We start from the raw sequence: 13,646 nt of genomic DNA, 5'->3' as shown, positions 1-13,646 counted from the left end.
TGCGATAACTCCACAGTAGTATTTTTTCTAAGAATGACAAGTACTCTAAGGGTGTTAAGCATATGGAATTGAAGTACTTTTTCGTGAAGGAAGAAGTTTAGAAACAAAGAGTGTCGATAGAACATATTAGCATAAACTTTATGATAACTGACCCTTTGATAAAGGGATTACCGCCCAAGACATTTATAGAACATGTTGAAAGTATGTACATTATTGTTATTGATGATCATTAAGTGTAATTTAACTTATGCATTTTACTGACACTTTGAGCTCATTTATGATATGTTTTTGATTATCTGTTTTCTATGTTTGCATGCATATTTGTATTAGAGTAATGTTAACAGGTTTTGTCTTGAATAAAGACATTATGTTGGACCAATTATGTACTCCTAACTAATGGTCATATTAAGGAGAAGACTAATTTGTAGTACATGAAAGGAACTATGTCGATTAAGTGATGTACAACCGTAATAACTCGAATTGGTTTCCATTCTTAATCATGAAATTATGATGTACCCAATATATAGAACAATTTAGTCATTTTAATGCACGTTATGTTAGTTTAATATATTTATTTATTTAGTCCATAATGTTTAGTAATGCCACATGAGCCAAGTGGGAGAATCTTAGAATTAATGTCTCATGTGAGAGGCATGTAACTTATGTAGGGATTAATAAATAAATAATTAAGGACTAAATCGTAATTGGGTTAAATAGGAGAAGTTTCTAAAGGTAACTGTTACTTGATAGGAGTAATAGTTATAAAAGGGATTAATACCCACTAATATGAAATAAAATCCCCTTCCTGACAGAAAAATGTCCTCTCTAATCTCTAGTCATCACAAATGTAGAGAGACAAAAAGAAATGTACATATTGTTTCTCTCCTCTTCCTAGAAATCAGAGTACACCGAAGAGAAGTTTCACTGTGGAGAAAAGTACACATTGTTTATTTATATGTGAGAATCATAGGTTTTAAGATCATGTTTATTTCCTATAATTGTTAATCTAGGAAACCCTTAAAATTTTACACTTGGGTGAGTTGATTTTTGGCTTTTTGAAGTCTTATGGCCCAGATAACTCTAATCTTGTTGAGCTCTTAGCATTAAGAGATGGAGTGGAGCATGCTTGCTTGTTGGGATAATAGCATCACTATTGTGAATGTATGTATACAAGTTTTTTATGATGCCAAAGTATAAGCAAACAAGATTACTTCAAGAAACATTCAAGGTTAAGCAAACAAAGATTGCTTCAATATTAATTCAAGGTCAAGCAAACAAGATCAAGAAAAAGATAAGGCCTTAGTTTATTTGTTAAAAGAATCTCACACTGGTTGATAAGTTTTGGGCTAAACAACTATTTTCAAATGTTTTTATTAGCTCAAAATAAATATTTTTGGTGCTGGTAATCGATTACCAGAGATAGATTGCAAATGAGCTTTTAAAAAGGATTTTGAAATTTGAATTTTAAATCTTGTAATCGATTACCCAGTGTCTCAAATCGATTAACAGTAATGACACTTCAGAAAATACTTTGAAAAGTCATGACCTTTTAAAATATAACTATGTAATCGATTACTAGAATGCTATAATCAATTACCAGTGAAAAAATTTTAAAAATTATTTTGAAAAGACATGTCTCTTCAGAATTATTTTTGAACAGCCACCAAGGGCCTATATATATGTGTCTTGACTTCAAAAATATTCAGAGTTTTTCAAATCAAAACCTTAATTGTAAAATTCTCTCAAAAACAACTATTGGCCAAACTCTTGCAAATCAATTGAGAATTATTCTAAGATCTTCAACTTGTATTATCATATCTAAAAGAAAGAAAGCTTTTTGTACATCTTATAAACACTATTGTAATCAAGAGACTATTCGTCTCTTGGCTTGTGAGAACCTTGAACACAAGGGTGAAGGATCCCAAGGTGTATTCAAAGGTTGTAAAGAGTTTACAAAGATAGTAGAAAATCTCAAGTGGGTTGCTTGAGGACTGGATGTAGACACGGGAAGTGGCCGAATCAGGATAAAACGAGTTTGTAATTCTCTCTTCCCTTATCTCGGTTATCTTTATTGCACTTATTTTGTCTTGCATAATTGAAGAACATTATCAAATTAATTGCTTCTTCATCTTTTATATTCTAAAGCTATCACAAATATTTTAAAAAGGGAATTAGAATTTGCTCATATAAAAATTCTTTAAAACTTAATTCACCCTCCTCTTAAGTTATTGAGGCCACTTGTTCAACAAGTGGTATCAAAGCAGGATTCTTGTATAAAGTTTAAAAATTTCAAGAATAGTTATGGCCTCATCAAACTTTCTATTTCCCAAGGGAAACTCCATTCATAGGCCTCCTATTTTTAATGGTGAGGGTTATCATTATTGGAAAATCCGTATGCAAATTTTCATAGAAGCGATTTAAATATATGGGAAGCCATTGAAATTGGTCCCTTCATCCCTACAATGGTAGTTGGAAATGCAACTATAGAAAAACCTAGAGAACAATGAGATGAAGATGAAAGAAGAAGGGTTCAATATAATTTAAAGGCCAAAAATATAATTGCTTCTGCATTAGGCATGAATGAATATTTTAGAGTCTCAAATTGTAGAAATGCAAAAGAAATGTGGGATACATTACAAGTAACACATGAAGGAACAACTGATGTAAAAGATCTATAATAAACACCCTCACACATGAATATGAACTTTTTAGAATGAATCAAAATGAGACCATACAAGATATGCAAAAGAGATTTACACATATAGTTAATCATCTTGCATCATTAGAAAAAATATTTCCTAATGAAGATCTCATTAACAAAGTGTTGAGATGTTTAAGCAGGCAATGGCAACCAAAGGTAACTGCAATTGCTGAATCAAAAGGTCTCACCAACATGTCTCTTGCAACTCTTTTTTGGGAAACTTCAAGAACATCAAATGGAACTTATGAAACTCAACCAACATGAGGAAAATGACAAAAAGAAGAAATGAATTGCACTTAAAGCCTCATATTCTATTCATGAAGAAAGTGACAAAGAGGACATGAATGGACATAACAATATAGAAGAAGATGATGATTTCAGTCTTTTCGTAAAAAGACTTAATAAATTACTGAGGAACAAAGGAAATCGGAGAAGATCAAACTTCAATCCAAAGAAGAAAGGAGAAAAATCCTCCTATATTTCAAAATGTTATGAATGCGAATAACCTGGACACCTAAGAGTTGATTGCCCTATCTTCAAAAGAAGAATGGACAAATCTGACATGAAAACCTTAAAAGATAAGAAAGGAAATAAAGCTTACGTCACTTGGAAAGATAATGATAGGGATTCATCAAGTGATTCAGAAAATGAAGTCGTAAATCTTAGTCTCATTGCCAAAAATTATGAAAGCAAAGAAGATGTAACATCTTATAACTATGACTTATCTATTTCCTTTGATGAACTTCAAGATGGATTCAATGACTTGCATAAAGAATATGTCAAACTTGCAAAATTAGTTTCACTTTCTAAGAAAACTATTTCAAATTTAGAAAAGGAAGTTTTGAAATTAAATATAGAATTAGAAAATCTTAAATCTGAAGTTAAAACATTAAAATCAATAGATACAAACCAATTCTCTACTAAATGTTTAATACAAGAAAGAAATGAAGCATCTCATTCATGTAAATGCTGCAAAAAATTTAAAGAAAAAATTAAAGATTTAAAAGATTCTCTTGCCAAATTTACTCTTGGCAAAAATAATTTAGATATTATATTAGGAAAACAAAGATGTGTTTTTGATAAAGCTGGATTAGGGTATAAACCTGAAAAAAAACAAAAGATGTATAAAAATTTATTTGCATCTACTCAAAAGACTAGTTCTCTTTTCTTGACATGTTTTTACTGTGGTAAGAAAGGACATAGTGCATCAACATGTTATTTTAGGAAAAATAGTAGTAGCTTTGGAAAAATGGTATGGGTTCCAAAAGGATCTCTAGTCAAAACTAACATTCAAGGACCCAAGAAAATTTGGGTACCTAAATCAAAAATATGATTATATGCATGAAGGATTCGTTGAAGAAAAGTTGGTACATTAATAGTGGCTGCTCCAAACACATGACGGGAGATGCATCAAAGTTTACTCATATTTCTTGTAAGAATAGTGGACATGTGACTTATGGAGACAACAACAAAGATAAAATTCTTGGAGTTGGAAAAATAGATATGAATCCCTCTACCTCCATAGAAAATGTTTTACTTATTGATGGTCTTAAGCATAGTTTACTAAGTGTTAGTCAATTATGTGATAAAGGCTTTTTAGTATCATTTGATTCTCATAATTGCTTTATTGAAAGTAAACATGACAAGAAAATAAAACATGTAGGACATAGAATTAATAATGTATACATGATAAATCTAGATAAAACCCTAAATCTTGCTCAATGCTTTCTAAGCAAAAAGGATAAATCATGGTTGTGGCATAGGAGAATTGCTCATATAAACATGTAACATTTAAATAAATTAATTTCAAAAGATTTAGTAATTGGATTGCCAAAACTTGATTTGAAAAAGATAGATTATGTGATGCATGCCAAAAGGGAAAACAAGTAAGGGTCTCTTTCAAATCAAAGAATATTGTTTCTACCACTCAACCCTTACAACTTTTGCACATGGATCTTTTTGGTCCTTCTAAAACTATGAGTTTTTATGGCAATTATTATGCTCTTGTCAGAGTATATGATTACTCAAGATTCACATGGACTCCATTTCTTGCTCACAAAAGAGATGTATTTCATGCTTTTAAGAAACTTGCCAAAATTATTCAAAATAAGAAAAATGTCAACATTGCATATATTAGAAGTGATCATGGAGGGGAATTTAAGAATAAAGATTTTGAATTATTTTGAAATGAAAATGGTATTGAACATAATTTTTCTGCACCTAGAATCCCTCAACAAAATGGAGTAGTTGTGATGTGAACCTGAGTAGGAACGGATCGTTTGATACAGGCTACGGAGGTTTGGATGACGCCACTTCCGGTGAAGGAAGATAAGTCAGGGTAGACGCCACTTCCGGTGAAGGAAGATAAGTCCAAGTAGACGCCACAAGGATTACCTTGATAAGTCTGATAATTGGTTCAACAAGGAACCCAGAGAGAAGCTCTCACCCAATTTTATGAAAATGCCAAAAGTTTTTTTTTAATTCAAAACAAAAACCAATACTTATAGTGTATCTGAACAAAAAGATAAAAATAGACATGGGCCTTCTAAATAGTTTGGGCCAAAATTACAATAAATAAAAATTATAACTAAAAAACATATTTAACTTGAGCCTTCAGCAACAATTAATTGTCTTGATAGTGTCTCTGCCTCTGGGCCTTCATCCTTCTCCACTTGGGCCTTCATCCTTCTCCACTCGGGGGCTTTGTCCTTCTCCACTTGGGCCTTCGTCCTTCTCCACTTGGGCCTTTAGCCTGTATTTGGCCAGTTTCATGATTCTCATCATTCCCTCCTTCTTGGAAAACATTTGTCCTCAAATGTCCAGGATCATCACCGGGTTCAAGTACCACTTCCTTCCTTTTCTTGTTGTCTTGCTTGGCATAGCTTTCATTCTTCTTTGCAATTTGCACCTTCACTTGGTCATACAATCTTTTCACATACTCAACTTTGGCATGTGCATCCTTACGTTGAGTCTCTTGGGGATTGCTTTTGTAAGTTGGCCTGTTAGGCAATGAAGCTCCGGGGAGGAGATCAACTTGATGTTCTATGCCTCTTAAAGGTGGCAGTCCATGAGGAATCTCCTTAGGAAAGACATTTTTAAATTCCTGCAATAAGGGTTGAACACTAGGAGAAATAGAAATAGTAAACTCATTAGAATTATCAGTAGAAATTTTACTGTCTTTGCAATACTGTAGATTGAGTGGTTCATAAGCAGATAACACTTTCCTCACTTCACTCGCCTCTGCAAAATAATTAAATTTTCTCTCATGTGTATCACTCTCTCTCTTATGTAGTTGAGAGAAAAAATAGATCATTAGAAGAATGTTAGTGCTTAGCTTTACTGAGTTTTAAAAGATTGGCTAAAATTTTGTTAAAACATAAGCACTTAGACAATGAAGGAAAGCTGGAGTTGCTGCACATGATGTCCAACATTACGTCAAGGAATCAGATTGGGCTGCACAATGCACAAGGCAAGATAAAATGTCAAATGAAGAATTGAAGCTGCAGGATCCACGATGTCGGATACGATGTCCAGGACATCCGGCCCGAAAATACTGGACACATAAATCTGTTATATCTTTAACAGATTAATGTGCAGTTAGCAACAGATTTGGCGATCTATCTTTAGGAACGAATTAAAAGATAATTAAAGTTCGAATTACAAACTTGAATAGTTCGTTCAGGGATTAGAGATTAAAGATAAAAACTAAAAGATCAAACTTTATCTTTTAGTTCTTTAAGTGCAGATTTTTCAGGAGAATGATAGATCTCATCCAGCGCAAGTTGTTGCAGCCCAGATACGCACACTGCTATATAAACATGAAGGCTGCACGAGTTTTCTACCAAGTTCGAGATTGAAGAGTTATTTTGTGAGTTTTGGGACTTGAGTGTTTTGTGAGCCACCTTGATGTTACCCTAACATCAAGTGTTGGACCTGAGTGTGTAGAGTTGATCTCTTTTGTTCAGAGAGCAATCTCTGGTGTGTCTTTGATTTATTTGTAAACACGGGAGAGTGATTGAGAGGGAGTGAGAGGGGTTCTCATATCTAAGAGTGGCTCTTAGGTAGAGGTTGCATGGGTAGTGGTTAGGTGAGAAGGTTGTAAACAGTGGCTGTTAGATCTTCGAACTAACACTATTTTAGTGGATTTCCTCCCTGGCTTGGTAGCCCCCAGATGTAGGTGACGTTGCACCGAACTGGGTTAACAATTCTCTTGAGTTATTTACTTGTTTAATCTGTTCATACTGTCAAATATAATCTGCATGTTCTGAAGCGTGATGTCGTGACATCCGGTACGACATCTGTCATTGGTATCAGAATTTCAAAGAATTAGTCAGAACTTTACTTAATGATATAGAACTTCCTAAATATTTATGGGCTGAAGCTGTTAATACTGCATGCTATATAATGAATAAAGCATTAAAAGAAAATACCATATGAACTATATAAAGGAAGAAAACCAAATATTTCCCATCTCCATGTTTTTGGATGTAAATGCTTTGTGTTGAATAATGGGAAAGACAACTCGGGAAAATTTGATGCAAAATCAGATGAAGGTATACCCTTTGGCTATTCTCTGAATAATAAAGATTTTAGGATATATAATAAAAGAACTATGATTATTGAAGAATAAATTCATGTTGCTTTTCATGAGACTAACTCTATAAGGCCAAGAAAGGAAATACATGATGATATTACAAATTCCTTAGAAGATATGCATATTCATGAAAAAGGACATAAAGGCAAAGGAGATGGAAATAGTAGAGACTCTCAATTCAATGAAAATCAAACAAATGTGGATTTTCCAAAGGAGTGGAGAACTTCAAGGTATCATCCTCTTGATAATATCATAGGTGACATCTCAAAAGAGGTAACAACACGACACTCTCTTAAATATGCATGCAATAATATGGCTTTTGTCTCTTTAATTGAACCTAAAAACATAAATGAAGCCATAATTGATGAACATTGGATTATTGTTATGCAAGAGGAATTAAATCAATTTGAAAGAAATTAAGTTAGGGAATTAGTTGATAGACCTAATGATCATCCAATTATTGGAACTAAATAAGTATTTAGAACTGAAATAAATTGGATGAACATGTAATAGTCATTAGAAATAAGGCTAGATTAGTGGCAAAAGTATATAACCAGGAAGAAGGAATATATTGTGAAGAAACTTATGCTCCAGTAGCTAGATTGGAAGCCATTAGAATGTTACTTGCCTTTGCATCCACAATGTATTTCAAACTTTATCAAATGGATGTTAAAAGTGCATTTTTAAATGGTTTTATTCAAGAAGAAGTGCATGTTGATCAACCTCCTGGATTTGAAAATTCAGATTTTCCCAATCATGTTTTTAAATTGAAAAAGGCTCTATATGGTTTAAAATAAGCCCTTAGGGCTTGGTATGAACAATTGAGCAAATTTCTTTTAGAAAAGGGCTTTACAAGAGGAAAGGGATACCACACTTTTCATTAAAAGAAAAATGCATGATATTTTGTTAGTTCAAATTTATGTAGATGATATAATCTTTGGTTCTACTAATGATTCCTTGTGCAAAGAATTCTCTAAAGATATGCAAAGTGAATTTGAAATATCCATGATGGGGGTGAGTTAAATTTCTTTCTTGGACTACAAATAAAGCAAACCAAAAATAGAATCTTTATCGGTCAAGCAAAATATTGCAAAGAAATTCTTAACAAGTTTGGGATGGAAAATGCTAAACAAATGGCCACCCCTATGAGCATTGCTTGCTATTTGGATAAAGATGAAGTTGATCAATCAGTAGACATAAAGAAATATAGAGGCATGATTGGATCTCTTTTTATTTATCAGCAAATAGACAGGATAAAGATGGTTAGTGTTTGCATGTGTGCTAGATATCAAGCCAATCCCAAAGAATCTCACCTAAGTGTCGTTAAAAGAATAATGAGATATTTGTTACGCACTATAAATCTAGTATTATGGTATCCTAAGAATTATTCTTATAACTTAGTAGGATTCTCTGATTTTGATTTTGCTGGATGCAAAACCGATAGAAAAAGCACTAGTGGAACTTGTCATTTTATTGGTTCTGCTCTAGTATCATGGCATAGCAAAAAGCAAAATAATGTTGCCTTATCAACTGCAGAAGCGAAATATATTTCTGTTGTAAGTTGTTGTGCACAAATCCTTTGGATGAGACAACAACTCTCTAATTATGGCTTAATGCTTGATCATATTCCTATTCATTGTGACAATACAAGTGCAGTCAACCTATCCAAAAATCCTATTCTGCACTTTAGAATAAAACATATTGAAATAAGACATCACTTCCTTCGAGACCATGTTCAAAAAGGGGATTGTATATTAGAGTTTGTTGACACAAAGAATCAATTGGCTGATATCTTTACAAAACCTATTCCCAAAGAAAGTTTCTTTGCTATTATAAGAGAATTAGGAATTATGGACCTAAATGACTTAGATTCCTAGCCCATCTGATTGCCTATACTGTTTGCTAGCTTGAAAATTTCATGTTTTAAGGGTCTGGTAATCGATTACCAATCCCTATAATTGATTACCATAGAACAACGTTGTTGTAATCGATTACCACATACTGTAATCAATTACCAGAGGCAGTTTGGCAATTTCCACCCACGTCTGTAATCGATTACAACAGGATGTAATTGATTACAACTCATCCCCGCCTATAAAAACAACTTTTTCTCTCTCTAGTTGCAAAACCTTCATCCTTCCTCTCTCACTAACGGCGCCCTTCATTCCCAAATCTTCCAAACCTCATAACTTTCTCATTTCTTAACCAGATCACATCAAACAAAGTATGAAATTCATCATTTCCAATTCTCTATAAACCCCCACCAATCAAAATTTGCAAAAAACTCATGAAATGGCAGAATCATCCAAGAAATGCAAGGGTTCATTTTCCTCCACCACCACTGTAGGCCAACGCCGCCATGGTGCTTCCGGTGACACTCTAGCACCACCCAATCCTTCCCTTTCCTCACCACGCTCACTAACTATATTTTCCTCCGATGATCAATGTCAGAGGTATTACTCCTCCTTTTCAAATTGTGTCATTCTTGATCCTAAATATCTAGATTTTGATTTCTTTGAAGGAGAAACCTTTGACTATTATCAAGTATTCCAAAACTCTGAATTGGTAGATTTTATGACTCTAAAATTGCCTTATTATCCTAAATTTGTTCGTGTCTTCTATAATAATTGGAAATTCATGATGGAGTCAAGGTGTCCCTTTTGAGGGAATGTTAGTCGTCATTTACGACTAACTTTCATATAGAAAAGTTTTATAAAATGTTTATCTTTTCCCCAATTTATGGTTCTTTCTGTAGGATTGTACATATTTTAGGTTTAGTTTAAGTTTGTTCTGTAGAAATGCCCAATAATGTGAATTTAATGTGTTTTAACTTCAGTCTCAGGTAAAAAGGATGAAGATTGTGAAGGCTTGCAGCTGGTGTCTCGCTAAGCGAGGCTTGTGCGCTTAGCGAGAATCATGCACTAAGCGAGGCACTTAGCCCGCTTAGCGAGTTAGGAGAATATGAGAAGCATCTGCGCGCTTAGCGCGTCATGAGCTCGCTCAGCGAGGCATTTGTCTCTTCCTGTGCTAAGCGTGCCCAGCTCGCTCAGCGGATATTCACTAACTCGCGCTAAGCACGAAAATGGCTCTAAGCGAGCCTTCGAGGACAGAAAGCCCTTTTTAAGGCTAAAGTTGAAAAAAATGGGAAAGGAGGCTAATTCAGAGCATAGAGAGCAGAACAGAGGCGAAAAACAGAGCGAGGAAGCCAAAAACCTCAACTTTCAAGAGGATCTTAGGTTTAGGATTAATTTCTAGGTTCCTAGAGGTGGAGGAGACATCCCCACCACTGTGTAATCTGTTAGTTTCTTCTTAAACCCTCATCTTGCAGTTGAAAGGTGTTGCCTTGTGATGGAAGACCAAGTATCTCTGTTGGGAAATTCTACTGAAACTTGATGTAAATTCTTAACTATCTATTTAAAGTTGTTTTATGTGTTCATTGCTTCTATTTGCACTTAATTATTGCATGTTTTTGGTCTGATCACCCATTGGTGTGTAAAGTTAGGATTTTTAGCATTGGAAAATGTATTAATCCTTAGAACATGATAGAGCAGGGCTAGATAACTGCATTGTTAGACATAGAGTGCAGGGTTTTAGTTTTTGATATGCTATGATTGTAATGTTGTTCGGTTAAGCTAAGTTCAACGAGACATCCGAGAACGAGGTTTAATTAGAATTAGTCCATTCACGCGAGGAATCGGTGTTTGGTATTTTAGTCTTCAACATAGAATACAAAAATAACATTAAATAGAGAAAAATATTTCAATTACATCAAGTGTTTAGTAGAAGGACCCAACATTTTAATCATCTATTTTCTCTCCCATTTTGATAAGCGTATTTGTAGTTATTTTAGATTTACTGTATATACATCCTTTGCTTATTTTTATTTACATGGCTTTATATCAATGTCTGCTTGATGAATGAAACTTCACCGAATGAAACAAGTTCCATGAGTTCGATATTCGATTTCTTACCGTTTTATTATTACTTTAACGACTCGGTACACTTTCCGATAAAGTTCGGGGTTGTGTAGGGCTCGAACAAAGTTTTTGGCACTGTTGCTGGGGATCTTCTTTCCATTTGGGAAGTTTAGTTCAATTTGTAGGCATTAATTCTTTATTCTTTGATTATTTGTTTGTGTGAATATTTAGTTAGTTTAGAATTTATTTTTCTCTTGGATTGGTTAATTGCTGCTCTTGCTAGTGCTTTGTATTCGTGGAAAGTCCTCTACAGGTGATTTGGTTCCATTAGACTTGGAAAATGAAGCAACTTGTAGACAGAACAACGCAGAGCGGAGAAAAAAAATTCTGCAGGACAAGACAGCGTTACCAATTCTTGAAGAACCTCAATCTTCTGAGTCATCTTCCATTTTTCCAGAAACAAGGGAATCCGAAACTGCAGTGTCTGAGGCCGACATAATGGCTGAAGAGCAACCGAGAAGAGTGACCCTTGAAGACTACTCAAGTTCTACTATGCCGTAGTTTTTCACTAGCATTGCGTGGCCAGAGGTTCAAGCGCAGAATATTACCTATCCTCATTCACTAATCCAACTGATACAGGGTAACCTATTCCATGGTTTGCCTAATGAAGACCCGTATGCACATCTAGCCACTTACATTGAAATCTGTAATACAGTCAAAATTGCTGGTGTGCCGGAAGATGTTGTTAGGTTGAGTCTATTTTCATTCTCTTTAGCTGGAGAGGCGAAAAGATGACTTCATTCATTTAAAGGCAACAGTCTAAAGACTTGGGAAAAAGTTGTTGAAAAATTCTTGAAGAAATATTTCCCTGAGTCCAAGACTGTAGAAGGAAAGGCAGCCATTTCTTCCTTCCACCAGTTTCCAGATGAATCCTTAAGTGAGGCCTTGGAAAGATTTCGTAGCTTGCTGTGGAAGAATGCAAGGCTGTGATGACTAGAGGTAGGATGGTTTCCATGGAGGATGAGGAAAGAAGGATTGAGGATACGAAATAGGAACCAGTGTGTGAACTTGGAGAAGAAGAAAATGAAGAAGAAGATGACTAGCTGAGAGAGACACCAATAATTGTGAATAAGAAAGAAATAAATGTAGAAGAGAAGTAAGAAAAACAAAAACAAAAATAAAAACAAAAAGGAAATGAAAAAAATGAAAATGAGAAAAAGAGAGATAAGGAATAAAAGAAGAAGACCAAGAGTAAGCTGGCTCGTGAAAAGAAGAGAGAGACTAGTCCATCTATAGGGAAAGAGGTGCCATATCCTTTGGTACCCTCAAAGAAAGACAAGGAGTGGCACCTAGCTTGCTTCCTTGATATCTTCAAGAAGTTGGAGATTACAATACCCTTTGGAGAGGCCCTTCAGCAGATGTCGCTCTACTCAAAGTTCTTGAAAGATTTGTTAACCAAAAAGAGCAAGTACATAGATAGTGACACCATTGTTGTGGAGAGAAACTGTAGTGCAGTGATTCAACGGATCCTTCCACCGAAGCACAAAGATCCTGGAAGTGTTACTATGCCATGCTCTATTGGTAATGTGTCTGCTGGTAAGGCCCTCATGGATTCAGGAGCCAGTATAAACCTGATGCCACTCTTCGTGTGCCGGAGAATTAGGGTGTTGGAGATAATGCCAACCAAGATAACACTTCAATTAGCAGATCGTTCTGTTACCAGACCCTATGGCATTATTGAAGATGTTTTGGTTAGAGTGAAGCATTTCACTTTCCTAGCTGACTTTGTAGTGATGGACATCAAAGAGGATACTGAGATCCCTTTGATCTTGGGTCGTCCCTTCATGCTGACCCTAGTTGTGTAGTGGACATGGGGAAGAAAAAGCTTGAGATGGGAATTGCTGATCAGAAGATCAGCTTTGATTTATTTGATGAAGAAAAGCATTTGCTCAACCGGAAAGTCTGTTCAGAGGTAAATGAAGTATGGAAAGAGATGGTTCTAAAGGTGGGAACCAAATTTGATCCAAACCCATAAAGTAAGATGCGTCAAGCTAATGACGTTAAACGAGCGCTTACTGGGAGGCAACGCAATCCTTTTTAATTTTATGTTCACTGCATATAGTTAGGATTACTTGTTTGTGATTGTTTGAATGATTAATCAGCATGTTTTGCATTGAAAATAGGGTTGATTAAGCTTCTCTGGAAGTTGTGGATGGAAACACTTAGAATTTTTTTTCAGTCATCCACTCGCTCAACATGCCACGTGCGCTAAGCGAATAATCCTTCACGCGCTGAGCCAGTCACTTCTCGCGCTAAGCGCATCAACCCCTATTCATTGGCTGAAAGGGTCTTGCTAAGCGAGCCCTGTGTGCTAAGCCCAAAAACTTCTCTAGAATTTCATCTTTTGGAATTGGGCTAAGCGAGTCATCTCACT

General features: G+C 34.9%; 1 protein-coding gene across 1 annotated transcript; it reads left to right on the top strand.

Annotated features, from left to right (window-relative positions):
* The first annotated feature begins 12,630 nt into the window (after positions 1–12,630).
* On the top strand, positions 12,631–13,077 carry LOC102660723 (uncharacterized). The gene has a single exon (XM_006575765.1). It carries the CDS (start codon positions 12,631–12,633, stop codon positions 13,075–13,077), a length of 447 nt encoding a protein of 148 aa, XP_006575828.1.
* Positions 13,078–13,646: the final 569 nt, after the last annotated feature.

Source organism: Glycine max, chromosome 2 (assembly GCF_000004515.6).
Source record: "Glycine max cultivar Williams 82 chromosome 2, Glycine_max_v4.0, whole genome shotgun sequence".
NCBI classification, from domain to species: Eukaryota; Viridiplantae; Streptophyta; class Magnoliopsida; order Fabales; family Fabaceae; genus Glycine; species Glycine max.
This window is presented reverse-complemented; position numbering and strand designations above follow the sequence as displayed.